This window comes from Brachionichthys hirsutus, chromosome 8 (genome assembly GCF_040956055.1).
Source record: "Brachionichthys hirsutus isolate HB-005 chromosome 8, CSIRO-AGI_Bhir_v1, whole genome shotgun sequence".
Lineage (NCBI taxonomy): Eukaryota > Metazoa > Chordata > Actinopteri > Lophiiformes > Brachionichthyidae > Brachionichthys > Brachionichthys hirsutus.
Window position 1 is genome coordinate 5,369,812 of NC_090904.1, and position 21,419 is coordinate 5,391,230.

Consider the following 21,419-nt stretch of genomic DNA (forward strand, 5'->3'; position numbering starts at 1 on the left):
TATTTAACTCTCCTGAAACAGAAATGCCGCTCCTTGGTTATTCCTTTCAAATCTGATTTCAATCTATCTCCATACAGAGCGGCATTATTTGCTTGATACCTATTTTGGATTTTTTTTTTCTTCCCTTTTCCGGGATGAGTGACTCTATTGTACAAGCTTTTTGATTGATCTTAAAAAGCAATAACACAACTAATATAACTGACTTCACCATCTGGCAAACATGGGAGACATGTCCAACAGCGATTTTTACGCCAAGAACCAAAGAAACGAGGACAACCATGCTGCAGACTTCGGCTGTTCGGTCATGGAGCTCCGCTTGCTCATGGAGCTGCGTGGCACAGAGGCAGTGGTCAATCTCCAGGAGGACTATGGGGGTCTAGAGGGACTGTGTAAACGACTGAAAACCTCACCCACAGAAGGTGAGTCCCTGCACTCCTATGTGTGTGTTTTTATCATATTTGTGCAATGATGTGCATCGCAATAATAATCAGATGACGGAGAATGTGCTCTGTGACTGTATGTTGAGCTGGTCATAGGATGGTGGTATTTTTTTTTGTATCCACTGCTTTATTGTCTGCAGCGTTGCAAAGCACACAGAGAAATACGTAAGCACAGCATCACAACAGCAGGCAGGGAGGGGAGTCCTGTTTGAAGGGACTGATGGAAATTCCAGCTTGTGTTAGACCTGTTTAATATGCAAAGAAAGCTCTATGGTCATATAAGCCCACCACCCTCCCTTGTCATTCTCTCATCTCATCAACCAATCGGCACTAGATTATTTTCAGGAGCTGGTCTCTAGGGTAACATGGTTTTAGGTTTTTTTTGCCACGTGGAATTTTGCGTGCCGTCAAATATAAAACGGGCATGAGAGGAATGAGAAAACGGCTCCTGTTCCTTAGTTAATTTTGCCACTTCTAAGGTTTTATGTATTATCCTAGTCAGTGAAGATTAGTTACATGATAATGCTATTCTGACATTGTTTTCTCCACACAATGAAAATGTCAACTTTTTATGAAAGCCAATTTAGTGATACCTAATCCCAGCCCTGACACCTAAGATATGCCATAACATCAGTAATGGGTTAAGATATTTAAACTCTCTAAAGCCCAACCTTTACTTTAACTGAATATTGTATTAAAGCAGGATTGTTGCTTTCTTCCCATTGACAATAGTGTTGAATGCAAAAGATGCTTCTATCTGCATAATACCGATAATTAATCTTCACCGGTGTTCGGATCATCCCCATTCTGGTGTGCTGAGCACTAATCAGTATTTCATATTGTTACGCCTGTTGGACAAATTATCAAGATTAACTGAAAATCTCACAGATTGGGGAGTTAGTTTTAGGTTCTTCACCTCATGTTGGAGTCAACATATACATAGCAGATACATCATAGCAGTTCTAAGAGCACATAAAATACATTTCAGCTAAAAAGTACAAGATAAAAATAATAAACAAACATGTCTGTAAAAATGGAGAAACACCTCTAAATTAAAATATTCTTCAGAAAACTGATCCTAGAATAAGATGCCAAAACGTATAAAGATCTAGGCGAAATTACGAGTTTTAATTTGCTGCAGCCGGTCCTGAATGTGGGCAGTACTGACTGCGAGTATGGAAAATGGGATGAGCTAGTTACTATCCTTAGGGTAGCCTCATTGTAAGTAGATTACAGGGATATATGATGCTTTAACCCTTTAATCTCTGATTGGTCTGCATCAGTCAAAACCATCGTTTTTAGGAGACCTGTGGGATGGTTTAGTTGTGATCAAACATCATCTCCATCATGTCTTATAGGCTCATAGTCACAGCAGATTATATCCCCTGTGAACCTCATCCAAAAGATTATTCCTCTGTTGGATTTTCAGTAATACCCGCTGTAAGTCTGGGGTTGAATATAGATATAATGAATAGAGAGCTAAGGAAAATGGGGGATAAATGGCAAATGGGCAGTAATTCATCAAAACCTAATGAATGCCACCATTGTATGAATGTTTTAATGCTGGCTTGTGTTGGACAGCACTTTGATGATCTTTTGGACTAGAAAGGTGCAATGGTGGCAACCAAGTACAATCCAGTCTGATTAATTACTCGGTGTATTTACAAGTCAACCAATTTGTACAGTGGTGGCAGAGGATAGTATGCAACTAGCGAAACAATCATCCATAAACCAATAGAACAGAATCAGTGAGGCCAAATCAGGATCGCTCTGGAGAAAGCGTCGACTTCAAGCTACAGGGCTCATGGACCAACCCAGCAACTTTGTGGACACTTTTACCTGTTCAGCGCCCCCCGGTGCTCTGTCATCATGCAAAAACAGCATGAAACGATCCCTCCTGTGTGGCAATAAATGTGAAATGGAAATAAATTGGCAATAAAATTATCATAACAAGCAAAATCTAATAATATATTTTATTCTGATGAGCGTCCTGATTAGATGCGTCAACATTGTATTTTATTCGTGCCTGCAACAGACTAAACAAGGATCACTGCCTGCGGAGTGCAATAAAGTTCAGATTAGAGTAATTAAAGATATTCTATATAAGCAGGAACACTGTAATTATTAACATACTTACGGTTACTGGTGATCTAATTCATTGAGCTTCATGTTATTCAACTGTCAATCTGTGTCCAACACTATCGCTCCATTATTTAATAGCAACACATCAAAGCGATCAAGTGAACATAAACAATATTCATGTAATTATTAGACAATTCATCTCCTTTGAAACATTAAAAATTCTCATATGAAGTGTTTACCTGTGAATTTTCCATTGAAATTTACTGCAAGACTTCCATCCAACCCCATTTTAAACAATAGTGTAATATTGCAGCTCCTCTTTGTTGGTGGATAAAATGATAAAACATGAAGAGAAGTAAATTGCTCTAATTCAGCTCAGAGTGACTGTCTCTCAATGCATGCTGATGCTGGCTCGATTATGCACATCTGTATTTGCTGCTAACAATTTTTGCTGTTTATTGACTTATTTGAAAACATTGTTAATTTTGTGCAGCACTTTGGATAAATTGGGTATTTGATAAGTGCATGTTTTGACTGAATATTTTACTTTGCTGCTAACGAGCAGGATGCTCCCTTCAACCCTGATTATAACATGCATTTTATTTGTCACTGGAACATGCACTAATAGGTAAATGAGTAATGCTATCTGGTTATCTTTGCATAGAAGATCCCAGGTGTTCCTGGGGTTATGCTACACGGCTGCTGTGGTGTGCTGTGCGGCTTTCTCCACGAAACATATGTTGCCTCAGAAATATGATCTTGGTAATTATCCTTGAAGGTACTCTGTGTTGCTGTCATCGTGTGTGGTGTGTGTAACGCACCTGCGTCCCACAGGCCTGCATGTGATGGTGAGAGGCCCTGAACATGGTCGACCCTTTAGCCCCATACTGTCTCCCACACCAACCCACTCGCATGATACCAACAGTTCAGGAATGTTTAAAGCCCATTATGCAGGGTAAATGAATAATGGATGCAAGTGTAGAAATTAAACCAGTGAAGAGGTTTTTTATTTATGGCTGCATGAATGTCAGCGCAGCCACCCTTTAGCCTCTTATCACACTGCAAGAAATTATTGTAAACCTTTGAGTTAAAGGCAAAAAAAAAAAAAACAGGCAAATTGGTGGGAGGCTACTTATTTATTCACCTCATTAAAAATGTAACATAAAAATGACTGGCGTATATGCCGCTCACTGAATTTCCAAACGGACTCATTGGAGAATAAGAGAGATTGTTATGACAACTCCCATACGCAATACACAGTGTGCGCATGACAAAGAAGAGAGCAGAATTGTGCATCCAATACAACAGCTCTTGATAGTGGAAACATTATTTGGTATGAATGATTATCTAAACCGCTCTATAACTTAAAGAGGCACAAGCATGCATTTAAGGTCGAACCTGTAGCAACTAGACTTTGCGGACATTTCGTCAATCATCCACGAAGGTTCTTCAGTTCTGTTTGGTGAAACCGATAGGTTGTTAGTGTATCAATTTGCATAACCGATGGAACCTATCCCAGCGGTCTACGTGCGAGAGGCGGGGGCTTACATCCTGGACAAGCCGCCAGTTCATCGCAGGGTGCCTTATAAACCGATACGGTAATAAGGTAATAAAACACGATACATTGCACTTGGAGAGCGCAGACCTCCGCCAATCAGCTTATTCCCCTCCTGATTGGATTTTGACTATACACATGGTGATCTGAATCATCACCAATAGGTTCTAAATAGTTAATGGTATCTTTATACACCAACCATGAAAAGGAAAAGTGAATCAAAGTTGATGTGTATTCTTAGCTGATTTTTGAATCCATAAATGGAGTTTTCAATGTTAAAATGTAAAAACATTTCCTGACTTCATTGTGGATCAGATCCAGAAGACATTTTGTATGGTATCATGCAAATCAGACCCCTTTGATTGTGATTTTTGGTGAGTGAATTGAATACTGTACTTATTTTTACAAGATATGCATTCTTTAATTAAGATTTATTATTTATTTTTTCTCTATTCAATATTTAATTGGAACTAAATTAGACCAAGAACCACCATTTTAGATTTTCTTTTCCCCATCAAGATCCATCCTGCAGTTTTTCTGAATTCCTGCTAACAGACAATCACTGTGACAGAACCTCCTTGGCGGAGGTAATAACGCTGAAGGACCTTAATGAGCACATCGAATAGATTTTTGTTTGTTGTCCCTTTAACTTTCTCAGTATATCGTTTCCTTTCACCCTATACCCAGCCCCAGGATGTTGTTGCCTGTGTTGTCTTGTAGGTGACTGTGGGGTGAAAAAGGCTAGCATTTCCCTCAAGCAGCCAACGGACGAATGGCATGAGTCATTCAGGGGCCAGATGGGATGTCACACTGCAGCTAAGTTTCAGAGAAGGGTCGGCAGGAAGCTGCTCAGGATGTGACCTGCTTCTCCTGAGATGTGAGCGAAGGTGGTTGCTGGGCAATCACAGTGTAACGGTGTTTTCAGAGTCTGTAGAGAGCATCGCGCTGCATGTCCTTCTGGGTATGAGAGAAAGCGATTGCGGGAGCGAGTGCTCAGGGCACAGCCATGCACTGATGGTCGGAAGAATGAAGAGGTTCTTAGTCTTTGATGTTGTCAGACAGAGAGGGCGGGAGGGCTCTGAGTAAGATTGTACACAGAAGGAGGGGGAACCACGAGTACGTGTGAGAACAACGCTAGAAACAAGAAATCTGTTTGCCTCAAGTCTCCTGTAGTAACCATTCCTGTGTTTTCTGAATAAAATAACATAGTATTGAAAATTATGTAAGAATCCTAAAGTAAAATATGCATCAGTTCATGTTTTATGTTTATTCTAATATCGATCAGCTGTGATATTTTTGATTGTAAAACCATATTTCTAATTTTGCTATTATCCACAGAGTAAAACCCAGCAGCCCCCCTAAAGCCTGGCCTATTCTCATCTTGATCACTACTCTGTTACAGATTAATGGATAGATAGGATGCTTTATCAAATTGGTTTCTTTGTGCATCACTAATCATTATTACACACTAACACATGCTGAATCGAGATAATTCTAACTGAAACAGAACAAACTTTGTTTTGGCAATGCAATTAAATCCAAGGATACATTTTAGCAGGTTGTGTATTTTTCTTTTTTTTAATTAAGTTACAAGACATTTTATGTCCTTACCTTACTCCTGCTCTATCTCTCTGTGCTCCACATGATCAGTTTGTGTGATTTAAACCCTCATAGCATTCTGAATTGACGTAGATGTAATTTGCTACCGGTACTTGTCTTAATAAAACAGTTGAAGCTAATATGATTTCCAGTCTTCAACAAGGAGCAAAAAAAACAAACAATATTTTCCAGAATGACTAAAAGAAGTAAAACCAATATCCATAACCTCTAATAGTCTTTAGTCAATAAACATATTTGATTTATTGCTAAATGTTCGATGAAAAGGTCAATACTCATTAACTTGGAGATTCCCCACCCCCACCCCTGTTTCTATTATTTATACAAAGCTAAACTAAGCTAAATGGCTGCTGGCAGAATGGGAAAAGCAGATTTCTTCCCACTGCACAACTCCATCATGGATGTCACCCACTTACCTTTTTCCCATCCTCCTTCTGTCTGTCTACCCTCCTCATCAATACCGACACCTGTCCTTTCTCTTTCTTTCTCTCTACCTCCTATTCCTGGCTCACCACACCTTCCCTCCGCTAACCCCCCCCCCCCCCCCCTCCCTCCCTCCGACACACACATACACACACTATCCTCTGCTCCCATTTCTATTTCTGTGTGCTGTTAGTTCACTCCCAGTGGGCCGGTGTACATGGTAGCCTAAATAGACCTGTTCTACATCTGTAACCTTCATCATGCTCTGCCTTTGGTTCACTTCTTTTGTCATTAGTGAGAGTGGAATGGTGTTGGAAAAGTAGTACACCTTTTCTAAAGTTCAGTTTGTCCTGAAACTACAAAAACCAGACAGCAGTGAGAGTGCAACCGCCCACTAAGGCAGCTCACCCCCCGCCATCCATTAATTGAACAAAACCTAAAGGCCAACAATGATAGTTTGATCTTGTAACATGACTCTTTATCCACCATTAAAATCCAGAATCACACTGATATTAGTACTACTTTGATAATTACAGAAGAAAAATAATCTGTTCAGGATCCAGAAAATTTACAAGACGCCTAAATCAGCTCCAACTTGTACTTAGTTTCACGCTTTACCTTTAATATTTGTTAAATCACAAATATGCAAAATATTGTGTGAGCCCCATGAATCTAAACCTTCTGGAACATGACCAGACTTTTAATACTTTTAAAACTAATTGGGGATGATTGAGTACATTTGTCCAAGCATCACAGGCATAATCCAAGAAATGAGTGTCAAAAATTGCTCCTGATAGCGAATCTTTTCAGAAAACGCTAGATTGATATAATGATCTGGATCATCAGCACATTCTGATATCTTTCCTGGAGTTTGTACCGTTCCGCTCACAAAAGTTTGACCAAGACCTAAACAATCACACAAACAAACATGCAAGCAAACAAAAGCATCATATTGGATGTTGACTTTATTTTTGCTTACCGGTATATTTTCTTTGTTGAAAACAAATGCATAGAAATGCAAGTGAAAATGAGTTGATTGAGGATTGTGCTTTCAAAGAACACCCCTGGGGAGCGGGGGTATTTTTATGCATTGTTTTTTGTGGCAGTGACGACTGGTGGATGGAGGCCAGATGATACACATCACAAACACACAATTTTGTTGATGGCTCTTGTGGAGGTTTTTACACGGCACATCACACCCAAATATCCATGAAATGAAATGAAAATGACTTGAAAATTGAACTACATGCTTGCAACCATTTATTAATGACATTATATTGATGTTAAGGACACATATGTAATAATATTTATATATGTGGTTGACCAAAAATAGGGAGAATGAGAGAACATATGATGAGCTTTCAGCACATGGCATTTTAATTTCCATGCTGTTGCATCCAGACTTTTGGTGCTGATGCTCTTCTTATTCCTCCTACATCTCACTCGCTGGTTCCGTAGTGCTCCCATGACGAGGCCTTTATGTAGTGCATACATAACTCAGGAAAATGTTTCCCCCACACTTCTGTCATCCTCCTCCTTCCACACTCTGTTTATCCTTCTGTATCTACTCAATCTGTGTCTACTGGATTTGATTGAAACACCCCACCTGCTACGCCATTTCATTTCATTTCATCTCCTCTTTTAATTTCCCATCCTTCTCAGCCAGGTTCTGCCTGTTTTCCTTTTTAATCTTTCTTTTCATTCCTCCCAAGAAATTAAGTCCAAATTTCAATTCAGTGCTTCTCCATATTCTCCTCTTTTATGCTCAACCCTGTTTTTCCTTATCACACCTCTTTCCCCCCCCCCTCCCCCCTCCCTGACTGATTATCATGCTTATCGGGTCCTCCAGTCAGAGCACCACAAGCACGTTCCTTTCTTACGCAGTCTATTTAATCTCTGTTCCACAAGGGATCTCTCACATGGAGCAGACGGCTCTTTAATAAGGACAATTCCTCCTTCTCTTCAACTCATTTCCTCCTCCTCTCCTCTCTGCTCTCCCTTATCCTTCCTTCCCCAAGTCACTCTCTAAAAGGGATAGCTCTCAGAGGACAGATTCTAAATGCTATTCAACCATTTTGCTCTTTTAGCAAAACGACATTATTGGCTGACACACACACACACACATCTCCTCCGCAGTGTAGTAAGAATGACCTTGAGGCAGACTTCTGCAGTGTTGTGGTACAGTGGTCGATCACTGCAACAGCGTCCATATACAATAAGACGTTTTTTCATGATGTGCTGAGGCCTGAAGGATCGGTTCAGAGCATGCTTAATCCACACGCCATTGACATGACTGATTTTTTATTGATGGTCATCAAACATTTCATTTGTGTGCTAATTAAATTATGCTGGTCATTGCCACATTGAACACAAGCTATGCAAAATGAGGACGTCTGAATCGGTGCATCCGCTGCAAAGTACACCTCTTTGAAGAATCTCAAGCTATATCTGGTAAAAATAATACTGGTTTGAAAACATTTCCACTGATATCTTGTGAAGTGCAATCACTTTTAAAATGCTTTATATCAGGGTTTGATTGTTTGAGACGGCATAAAACTTTATTCATGTCATTGAGCATGCAGAGGCATTCAGTACACACACAACACAACATTTACATTTACACAACATGTACCATGAGTCCACTGTCCATATTATTTTGTCTGCACACTGTGGACAGTTTTCCCAAACTAAGCAGGGATGTAAAAATGTTTTAGGCTAAAGCAAAATATATATCTTATCTTATATTAGCAGAAAATGTTCAAAGTTTAAAACTAGAACTTTTTGTTATGGATTTAAAAAAAAAAGTTGGAATAGAAGGTAGAAATCATCTGTAGCCTGATGGTAAACTCAAATTTGATTACAATCATGATGTGCTGGTGAAGGCTTTTTACCTCCTTGAAACGTAAAAAAGGCTGCAGTACAAATCAGTTTGTAGGCACACGTATGCACACACACACACATGGATGTTGAACATGGCTGGCAGTGAAGCCAGCTGTCTCGAGATGTCTGACTGAATTAAGAGGACAGATGGCAAAACCAGAATATATTTCCCTGCTGCGACCTGGTACATTATGCTTGTCTGTATCAGAATATACAGTAAACAGCTTCACACACATCTGTCTGGGAAACTAATATAGATGGAACATCAACCTCAATCAAATATTACAAAACCTGAATCATTATCATTTATTCCAACTTTGAGTTTCCAGAATATTACATATTTTCATAATAGCTTATTTATTTCACATCTCATTTCAGAGCAGTCATTTTTACTTTGAATATTTTTCTTTTTGTCACCCATCCCGCAAACAAGTGAAACTAGTATAAATTTACACGAACACACAAGTCAATCTTGCATTAGTATTTTTTTTACTTGTACACTACAGCACATCACACACATACTTTGTCTGCAATACTGTTTAGGTAGGTGGCACATGTCATGGCAACATCCACATGAAGGGCAGGCCCCAAAGTTTCCAAGCAGAGAGTTGCCCAAAGCAACCCATTCCCATAGTAACAGCATCTTGCCCTTTATTACGTTATCATGTTTTGTGGGGGCTCAGCACCAGGATGGACACACTGACTGAAACTGCAGCAATGCATTCCCAGCTGCAATGCAGAGTGTGTTCATCTGATTTTTTAGCAGTAGTCTGTGCTTCATTGGCTCTTCTGTGGGGTCAGAAATACAAGCTACCCTTCAATCGCCACCTGTATCACTGAGCTTTGGACAATTATAACCTTTTTGCTGGTTCACCAATTGTTACTTCCTAGTTCTTTTTCGATGGGTAAAACTGCAGATCAGGAAAACTCAAAGACCTGCAGTTTGCAAATGCTTTTAACCCATTGTTTAAGCCATCACAATTTGTCCCTCAAAGTCATTTTAGATCCTTCCCATGTCAAGCCACATGAGCCTCAAGGACTAAAGTACACAGTCCCACCCACTGGCCTGTGCAACTGTAATGAGGTAACGTTCTTCGCGTCACCCATCAGAGGTTGTAATGTTTTGGGTGATTGGTTAGTTACACATACTGTAGAATGCGATAACACGAGAGAAACGTGCAGTGCTGTCTTACTAAAGAACAGTTTTTTTCTTTTTGGTACACACGTAACAGTCATAATATTACTATTACAAATGAATAATTCAGGATTCAGCAAACCAAAAAGCCACCGTCTATGTTCATATGTAATAATCTGTGCCAGGTACTCAACTCTTACTTTCAGTATCTGTATTTTATCGTGTACGTATTTAAATTGCAGACAAATGCGCCCATTAACATCAAATGGTAAACATTACACGAGTAGTGTGCAAAAAATATATATCAGTCAATCAATGGGACTGAATGCTACTTAAATACTGTTTCATGCCATCGGTGTCCATTTGTGTAGGAGGTTAACAAGTTTAGTCAATTGCATTCAATTATTATATGGGTCTATCTTTGGGACTGGTGTATGTATCTAATTAATTATATTGAATATTATATGCTTACATCCTCTCTGTATACTCTTCGGCACCTCTTTTTGGACCCGGAACAATATTCCCTGCAGGCAGACAGTCAGGGCCACATTGGCCTGTGCTGATTTCCTTTAAACTCATGACTATTTCATGACTTCTCTCTGGTAGTTTGAATTTTAATAGCTGCACCCACTGTGTCCCGAGCTTATCTGAGCCCTTGGGTGAAACCAGAGACTCACACCCAGATGGGAGACAGTAGATAGTTCAGTGTCACTCTCCCTTTCAGCCTCTTGGCTATGGACACTCTCATTTTTCACTCCCAAGTGGAGGATGGTTTGCGTGCACTGTGCAGTTGTTGTTTTTTTTTATGTGGGCATGTTTCGCACAGGTAATAGAATCAGAACTCTGTTGTCAGGGTTGTCGAAATAGCCTTTTTCTTGATTTGTTCCCATGCACAGACTAATTAAATTGAACCAGTTCATTTTTTTTACTTTAGACTAAATTATTTTTAAATGGATAAAGCTCAAAATCTTGTAACAATTTAATACCAATAACATTTAATATCGGTCTAGTAGTTGACAGCTGAAGAACACTGACGGATAGATGGATGAGACCTAATGGGTGGACATACAGAAAGGCATGCATAGAGATGGATTGATGGATGGATGGAGAATGGGGAGTGTAAATACAAGCCAATTAACTGAATGAATGGTTGAACGGTCTGGGATTACAGAATGAAGTAACTGACCCTGCTACAATCTGCTGTTATCACTAAGCAGGTGTGTCCAAACACTTGGCACTCTCACTATGTCATTCTTCACACACACACTTGAACACGGCGGCTAGAAAGAGATGTCTCATTAATGTGTTTACACCGAGGGCATTCAGGGCAGCCAACATTACGGTGTTTGGGTCTCAGATGGTGGACCACAAGACCCTCAGTTTCAAACTAAAATTTTGGAAATGTTGTGATGTCATTGATGTTTGTTGGATTTTCAACAATATTAAGGAACAACTACTGAACGGGTTTGGTGGCAGTAAGAACCACGGGTCAGAACAAAAACCCCATTAAATTATATCACTGATCCCAGCAGAATATGGAAACTTAAAAACGTTTTCAAACTTTTGTATCCTATCAGATGGTGTTTTAAACATGTTCTTAAAGTTCTGCAGGAATTATAAATGTGTTGATAAAACCAAAAACCTCTATATTTAATATTTAAGGGATTGGTGTCAATAAACAAAGTTTTCTGCAGATGCAAATGTAAATCCAGATCCACAAAATGTTTACATGTTTTCATAGAGTTAATAATTTGTCAGCTAATGTAAAAGAACAAATGGGGCAAGAAACCTGCGACCAATACCAATGTGAACAGAGATTAGGAATTCAGACGAGTTTTAATGGTTAAGGAGAAATTCCATACCTCTTGGCAGAGGTATGCAATCACTTTTGATGACTTGCAATTGGTTGAATGAGCACATTTGAACATGCATATTAATTGCTGCATACTTGGTCTGCATAATTCAGACCAAAATGAGAATAGAATACACTCGTCACATAATAATTACACTGCATAATGTAATAATCTTATTATGGTCAATTGATCTAATCCAAGTACAAGATTTATTTAAATATGGCTGAGCACACACAGTGGATGACAAGTGGATGCACATGATGATCCTACAATACAACACAGTGATAGCTAATAACGACCAGATGCACCATGCATTCCTCCTGCATGAGAAGGTTTTGACCCCAGGGTGTGTGTGTTTGTGTGAGTGTGTAGTTGATGCTGTGTGCTGTATTCTCTCACACCACTCGCTAACATGAGTCACACTCACAGAGCACAGTGCATGACAGCAAAACTCACCCACTTGTACACCTGCCCCCACACACTCTCACACGCATACACACACACATACTTGGACACATGCATAAACGCACACAGACAATCAAGGGTGATTTTTTTTGCATTGCAGCATACATTGTTGGGAAACCATTAAAATTACAGACAAGCCCTTACATAGAAAACACTAAAGTGGATTTCTTAGTTTTAATCCGGAAAGATTTATGTTCCGAGTTGGCTTCTTGTAGCATTGCCAGAGCCAGCAAAGTTCAGGCTTGGAAGATGAGACCCTCACCCAAAAGTGATACATTTTCCCCTTCAGCGGCTTATATTTTACACCTATTATCTAACTTATTTTATCATAACCATTGAATAGGTTGCTTTCTCCTTGCAAGTCACTTGTGTGTCCAAAGGACATCATTTTCAGAGGATTTAAAATGTTACAGTGAAACAAGTCAATAAATCAGCCCACCGTTTTTTTTACGGCATAGAACTGTCATTATGATGGAGGCCATTCTCAAGGATAATGTGACATTTCTTTTTCACTTTATCTTCTAAAAGAAGGAATGATAATTATCCAGCTTTTGACGGCTGATGGGTTATTATTCGTGGAGTTACTCCACATCCAGCCTACTCTCATTTTCTGTTTCAGCCCATGTTTCTCTCTTGTGCTCCTTTTTCACACTTGCGCTCTCTGCATCACACTTCAACCACCCCTCCCCTCTCTTCCCTCTTCAGTCTCTCTTTTTCTAAAATGGTGAGTATCTATGCTGAAGCTATTGATTCCCTGCAGGATAAGTGATGATGGTGATACTGCCAGCCAGTTTGTTAGGATTTTTTATTTTTATAAATAAGCAATTGTGATTTGTTTACTGCTTTCTTAAATGCATTCATTATACAAGGACATTTGGAGGTCGTCAGACATTTTCTTCTGTTGCTGGCTTTTCTCTGTGAACATATAGAACCGTCTCAGATACACGTCTGCATTGTCACAGAACATACACATATTGCTTGCACAGTTACACATGGCTTAGAGTTGCGGGTATTTCCACTCAATGAGTGGGATGCATAATGTTTCCATGGAGATCTATTTTTAGCAGACAAAAAAGGGCCAACTGTTAAAATATGCCATCATGTTCCCTCTGAATGATAAATCCCATTTTATCTCTTTATACCACCCAAAAGGATGGTTCAAAGTTTATTTTCTTCTTTTTAAATGCCTTTAGAAACAGGACGCGGTGTAGGTTGCTTATTCAAATCTGACTTGACAGGTCATTATATTCTTTTCTAGATGCAAATCAGAGTAAGAACAGTGAAGAGAATATAATTTTAGTAAAGATTTAGAGAATGCTTTTAAATCTGTGAAACACGACAAATTCTTCAATCCAAGCAAGCAATAAAATGGCTTTGTTCTGTCTTGACAATATTACTAACTGCTGCTTTTTTATATTCAGTGCCATCATTTATTAGTAGCATCATTCAACAACAATCCAAACAAAGTTTATAAAATATTATTATAATCATTACTATTATTAATCCAGATTCAAATTTGCACAGTGGTGGAACATCACGAGTTGCTCATGCTTGGGTATTTTTGTAACTTTAATTTAGTTTGGCATCTTAATTAATCTCTCAATTGTTATTTTAAGATACTGCTCAAATGTATAAATACACACAATGGCCCTATGCAGCCTGTCAGAGGTGAACAAAGGAAAGAGTGATTTCTTCTCTACTTGTTCCTGAAATGAAACGGAGACTTTCTACACTAACTTGCTTTGTCACATTCTCTGCCAGTGAATAGATGAGCTCTTTAGACTGCTGCATTTCAAAATATAACATTTGAATCCCGAACATTGCAATCAGTGATCCAAAAAGGAATGCTAATGTACTTATCAAGTTAGCTCTAGATTTACTGTCTGAGTGCAACCAACCTTTGGAATACTTAGACTGCCGCTCACTCACAAACGCACGCACACACCAAGCCACGGAAACACACACACACACACCTTTGATTATGACGTGATGCAGGGTGCTTTGGAGATCAATGTGAGGGCATGCTAGGTCCTCTAACAGAGACAATTAAAAGAGAATGGATAATGAGGTTATATATAGACTGATCTATTTGTAACCAAGGCATTCTCCTGCATAGGAGCTGGGAATTGTTCTCCTTTCAGCTTGCTCTCCTTCTGTCCTCTCCATTTCACTCTCAGTAGTGATGTGTCTCTCATTTCCAAGCAAGTGAGGGTCATATTTTTAGTAAATTTAGTTATTCATTTATTACTTTACATTTGTATTTTCTTAAGTCTTTTTTCCAATGTTGAGTCTCAGTCACGAGCATGAAGCGTGAAACGGTGTCATGCAGCAGTGATCTTATCGGGTGCAATCTGGGGCCACTCCTGGGAGACCCAGTGACACAGCAGGCATGACATAACGCTGTGGTAATAATGTCTGTGGCTGTGTGTGAGACAGTGGCAGGCAGTGAATGCACACTGCGTGTGTGTGTGTGTGCCCTCAGCAACCATAGAATAGTGAAGCGCTGAAAAGCAGCCAAACAGGAGCCAGTAATGCAGCCTGTTAGTGTGTCATGCATATATCATCTATAGGCACTATGATAAATATACATAATATATGTAAATATATACACTCCACACAGACCATTCACATTATCGCATCCACGTAACATAATTGCGCTCAAGCTATGCATTTGCAAGAAATATACCAAGCAAAATGGAACACTTTTCGATTTTTATAATGTATTGCACATCATGAATTAGAATTAAGACTGTTTTATGATGTAAAATCGGCTTTTAAGATTCCTACTGAACAATTTCTAGTTTTTTACTGACATTTTCTTGACTATATTAAACTATTTAGTTTAGTTTGTTTGTTTCAAGCAGAACAAAAATAAAATAAATAATACCTTTTCGTGTACAAGAAACCATATTTCGACCAACGAAACAAAAACCCAATAAATATGTCTAATTTAAGTGATTTATGGTGTCAAAAGCCTTTAAGTCAATGAATATTCCAACTGCATATTTTTTTGCTGTAGTCCTTTTGGCTCTAAATCCTTTCCTATTTCAAAAATTATTTCAAAGCTGTAATTTGTTAGATTCAACACATACACATTAATTAAAATCAAGAACACCATTACCTATGAACACTAGAAGATAGAATAGTTAGAATTAACCAATTAAGACAACCATAAAATACGTTGATAGTCGTTGTAAGATTGAATGTAATGCAACACCAACATTAAGCATCTTTAAAAGAAAATTTAATCCGGCAATTACATACAAGATGCTATTCTCATTTTGGGTGATGCCATTTAGATGACTAAATAATACCACTTGTTCTCATATCTCATTATATAATTTCCTCCATAGTCTTGTAAGAGTTAATTTTGTCTCAAGATAATTTCCTTTCGATAAAATACCAGAGATATTTATATGCAGTAGTTAATCTCTTTACTTGCATAAGGTATACAATTCTCTGGCACACCATGAATCAAACTAGTGATTAAAAATGTTCTATGTCTGTTGTGATTGTGAGAGACAAATACTGATTCGAAAAATATCTGTTTGAAGAATGGAAATGCCTGAATAAATGAGAGAAATGGTTTCCCACCAACTTTTGTGTGGGACGATAGAGATTCTGACGATGTTGGATTAAACATAGAATAAACAAATTATTCTATGGTGTTTGTTGCGCCATGCATACGCAACAGAATTCGCTGCAGCGCCTCTGTAAGAAAACCCAGTTTCAGAGATGTAATCTAACTCGATCTTCCTCTGTGCTCCTCTTCCTCTATGATGCTGTCCCAGGTCTTGCTGGTGGTCAGGATGACTTGGACAAGAGAAAAGAACTATTTGGTAAAAACCTGATACCTCCAAAGAAGCCAAAAACCTTCCTGCAGTTGGTATGGGAGGCCCTGCAGGACGTCACCCTCATTATCCTAGAGTTTGCTGCCCTGATCTCACTGGGCCTCTCCTTCTATCACCCTCCCGGAGAGCGCGGCGGAGGAGAAGGTGAGTGGACTGTTTTCTGACATTGCTGTCTTTGAAATGCTGCTTTTCATAGTAGTCTTGAAATGCACTCGCACGAGACGTGCACACACCAGCTGGTATTCCAATTCTGTTAAAGAAAGCAAAGTAATATAATTGCATTGGCCCACTGACATCACTTCATCTGACATTGCTGGCACTCACTGACATACTTGCACCTTCATGTATTCACACGCGAGTTTTAATTGGTGAGGTAGCTCGCACCCTGGTTGCGACCTACTGCAAAGATCAACTGACTCATGGAGCACAGAGATACGTTTGTGAGTGTGTGTGTGTGTGTGTGTGTGTGCACATTGTGCATATTAAAGGTACGGGAAAGGTTAATGGAGTGTTGAGTAGAGAAATAACCTTGAGGTCCCAGTGCCCATACATCAGCCCTGTGAGCGGTGAAACGGGAAATGAAGACGGAGGACATAACGAGATGATGAGTCAGCAACATTAGTCATGCTTCCCGCATTATAACGGTAATGGCATTCAGTTACCCTGTCAAAGGGACCAGTCATCAAAAAGGCCATTAAAATGGTAGAAATAGCAGAAAAAGAAGACATTTATTTCTGCTTTCCACTGGTATTTACACAGATTATTTCATATGCATAAAATATTTACTACAATGCAGTAAAGTTGGTTAATTACTAGTATTGCTTAATGACTGTCTACTTTCCCCTCAAAGCTTAATTTCTATGTATATTTTGTGCTGCATTATTCTCTTACTGCAACATGGAGTCCAAAGCAATCACAGGAGAGCCAAAGAGTCCTTCTGGTAATAGCTGTGTCCATCTGCAGATGCTTTAATCAAGCAGCTCCTTTAACCTGAGAGGCACAAGATGCAATATGCGATGATGTGAAAGCATATGGTAAAATAAATACGAGAAGCCGAGTGAGATATGGTCATACGATCACCTGATTAAAAAAGAAAAAGAAAAATACAATGAGAAGGAACAACATGTAGATAAATATTACATGTTTATAAATAAATATTATCGTATTATGTAGATCCGTATTATCTTTGGACAAACATTGCAGCAAACGTGTGAATGACAGCAATATTTTATTATAAATGTCAAGTTTTTTCTTTTCTCAGTATAATGCACTTTACTGAATGATATTTTCTAACTGGAAAGCATTCAAATCATTAAAACACGATTCAGCATACTTATAATACTGTTAAAAAAAAATCTTATTTAAACTTCAAACAGAATAAAAATAATCACAAACCCATGGAAAAGGAGTCAATCACATTCAAGTACAGAATCTTAAAGGCAATGTATAAATGTAGAGGAAAAAAAGAGTTGGAGTGACACAATATAAAACAGCCCGGCTGAAGTTGAATCAGTTTCTATTTTTGTCAGTCAAATGCACACCATGCAAAAAAAGATAAAAAAATACTATTTGTTCAACTGTCTTTGAAGCATACAGACATTTATCTCTACATGTATGAGTTATGTTTAACATTTGAAGCTGCATTCATTGTAACACGCTGCGCTCTGACTGGGTATCTGGCAGCTCCCACTTCAGCACCACGGAGAGTGACAGAAGCGTTGCTTGATAATGTGTCGTCCTGTGAGAGAACACAGCTTGTGCACACATTCATATTCACATGTCTGAGCAGAGCTGTAAAACCAGAACTGCTGACTGCTTCTACGCGGCACGTCACGACCAGTCAGCTGCAGTGACCTAGCAGGACGGCTGATCTGCTGTTGAATTATATACTGCCTCATTTCCACGCACGTGGTTTATTCAGACGGGGCAATAAATGGTGACAGTTGGTTTTTCATTAAATTCTCTTCACGCACATTTTACGGAGGAAGATTGATTCTGAACCAATATTTGTTGATACATGACATATCAAAATTGCGAACTACACATGGTTCTCTGAAGATTACAATTCTTAACATGGACAGCTACATAAGCAAATGTCATATGAGTACAGACAAAGCAATGGATTTCGACGCATTATAGCAACACATCTCTCTTTGTATTATAACAAGCATGGATGCACATGGGCTCATATTTATGCGTTAGCACAGGTGCTGTGCTGTTCCGATGTGTTCCTCCTCTAAATGATAATCATATTAATTGAATCCTATTTTAGACCACAGTTCCAGATTAAACCTGCTGCTGCATTTTGTTGATAATTTCGGTTCTTTACTGTTTTTGTTGTGATGCAGTATTTTATAGTCCGGAGCAATTAACCCTACTGGGGTCGTTTGAAGCCACCAGCCTACGGCGTAGGACACATTTGGTCGACATGAAAAACAAGAATGACTTCAAATAAGTCTCGGTTCTCTTCTGAATATGATTCGGTATGTGAGTGAACAGCCAGTGGATTGCAGGACATTCATTTTTAAGAATGAAAGCCACTGAATGAAGGGGAGAGAAATGAATTCTCTGAAGGTCATTTCAGCCTTCAGAGAATGGTTGCACATGTGTGTTTATTTGCACTGCGCACACAATTCCAGCTGTCCACAGCTGGATGTTTATGTGCTTGTCAGCTCTTTTGCGAAAGAGTGTCCCACTCGACCTTATAAACACATGTAGTATACCTGTGTGTAAATGCAGCGTGTTATATGTAGATCTTTCAGGTGTATGTATTTCTCCTCTTTTCCCCCCCATCTCACCCTGCAGTGTGTGGCATGGCAGAGGGCGGAATAGAGGATGAGGGTGAGGCTGACGCTGGCTGGATCGAGGGCGCTGCCATCTTGCTGTCTGTGGTGTGTGTAGTGCTGGTGACGGCCTTCAATGATTGGTCGAAGGAGAAACAGTTCCGTGGATTGCAGAGCCGCATCGAGCAGGAGCAGAAGTTTCAGGTTGTGCGTGGAAGCCAAGTCATACAGCTGCCTGTGGCTGACATTGTGGTGGGGGATATTGCACAGGTCAAATACGGTACGTTTGGGAACAGCTTGCTGGATGAGTTTCTGGTACTTATGAGGTGGGTTAATTTCAAATGGGCCAATATGACCTTGGTACACATTCATAGTTCACAGAGCTTTAAAAAAATATCCATGGGAAGCGGATATAATGTTTCTGTCATATCCAACTTGACTTATTTTATACCGTGTGAACAAAAAACGACTAATGCTGACACCAAATCCTTCTATGATCAGAGAATGAGTGGCTCCTGGATTAATTAGTTGGTCCCAGTCATGTAATTCTAAGAAAATGCATTTCTTCATTTTATTTTCAAGTCAAGACTGGTTCCTGGTAAATTTACAACTAATTTTCAGAGCATCTTATCCTCAAAACATCTTCTGAGGTGAAACACGGAGGTGAAGAGAGTACACCTCATTTCATTTCCAGAGGAAGAATAGAAATGCCACCTTAAGCAATTAAACACATTCAAGCAGCTGTATGTTAATATATAGAAAGTCAGTAGCTTCAGACAGGAGCACGCTTGCATCCAATCACAGTGCTATCTTGTACCAGAAATATGCAGCAGGGACTGTTAACTCAAACATTCATCAATGTGGATAAATCTTTATTGTAGGGGATCTGCTTCCTGCTGATGGGGTGTTGATCCAAGGTAATGACATAAAGATTGATGAGTCATCACTGACTGGAGAATCTGACCATGTCAAAAAGGCTGCGGACAAAGACCCCATGCTGTTGTCTGGTATGTCACCTGATGGGTGGGTGTATACTACATGTCACCGTCTGTGTTCCATATTAAACTTTCAAGCAAATTAGGTTAGAATAGTTTTGGTGTCCCTGGTTTCATGTAGACAGTGATGGGAACATTATGATTTTAAGTCAAGGTGATACTATAATAGAGTAAAGGAGGCCAGTTACAATCTACAATATGGTAGCAACAGCCTCAAGCATGGCGTTTAATATCTGCTTCCCATCGTAACTCCTTCGGTATTTGCTGCAGCTCATTCCTAATTTGTAGCTGAAGGTTTCTTAGAAATTCAATGTATCACGGATGACAGAAATGTGGGTTAATCTGATTTCTCATCTTAGTTTTTTGCTCATGGATAATTAGCTGTGTGACTTTTTACTACCTTCTTTAATTAGCCTCACATTCATCCACATTGACTTGCTCTCCCAAAGGTTAATGATGCTCTTTATATTTATTCTGTGCATGCACTCTTGCACTAAAGTGTAACACAGTCTGCACAAATGACTAATTTTGGCTCACTATTCCAGTGCATTAAATTAAAACTGTCATATAAAGTATATTGTACGAATAACATAAAGTGCTGACATTTGATTTTGATAAAGTTTAGGATGCTCTCTCAATAAGGTGTATTGATGAGGATGACGCAGTCTTCTAATCTTGGCTGCTACATCAGGACAGTTAAACTTAAATATAGATGCAGAAAGAAGACCATAGAGCAATCAAAAAGAGCAGGCATAGGAGGCGCTGGATTATTTTATACCATGCTATGGAAAAGGAACACATCTTTTACTGACGCATTTACGCACGAAATTCTACAGAAATAACCTGAGGAATCTCACCCAAAGACAATAATAGCCATTTGGTGTAATTAAATTGTCCTTACATATGCTGTGTTTAGTCTGTGTAAGGGATGGGCTAACCAAACGGGTCAATTCATTTGTCTATCTATAAACTAGCATTGTATAACAATGTGCTGCCATCTCTCCAGGGACACATGTGATGGAAGGGTCAGGGCGCATGGTGGTTACAGCTGTTGGCGTCAACTCTCAGACTGGAATCATCTTCACCCTGCTGGGGGCCGGCACAGAGGAAGAAGAGAAGAAAGAAAAGAAAGGTCAGATTTCTTCTTTTTTTAAGCAGTTGCTTCCCGAGTACTTAAAGTTAACCTTTTTTTCAGCAGCATTCTTCTAACTAAGCTTTGCCTTTTCATTAGGTCATGAAATGTTCTGTGCCCTCATGATAAACTCACTGGTTTATCTGATTATCTCATGCAAACTGTTTGAACTTTTTCTAAGTGTTTGTAGAACAATGCACATTCCTGG

General features: G+C 39.1%; 1 protein-coding gene across 1 annotated transcript in view; it reads left to right on the plus strand.

The window, feature by feature from the left end:
* The first annotated feature begins 220 nt into the window (after positions 1-220).
* Positions 221-21,419, plus strand: part of atp2b2 (ATPase plasma membrane Ca2+ transporting 2) — a 48,613-nt gene continuing 27,414 nt past the window's right edge. Inside the window, exons 1-5 of the mRNA XM_068742714.1 lie at positions 221-419; positions 16,242-16,445; positions 19,107-19,364; positions 19,966-20,091; positions 21,086-21,211. Coding sequence (XP_068598815.1) covers positions 221-419; positions 16,242-16,445; positions 19,107-19,364; positions 19,966-20,091; positions 21,086-21,211 — 913 coding nt within the window. The remainder of the gene's footprint in view (positions 420-16,241; positions 16,446-19,106; positions 19,365-19,965; positions 20,092-21,085; positions 21,212-21,419) is intronic.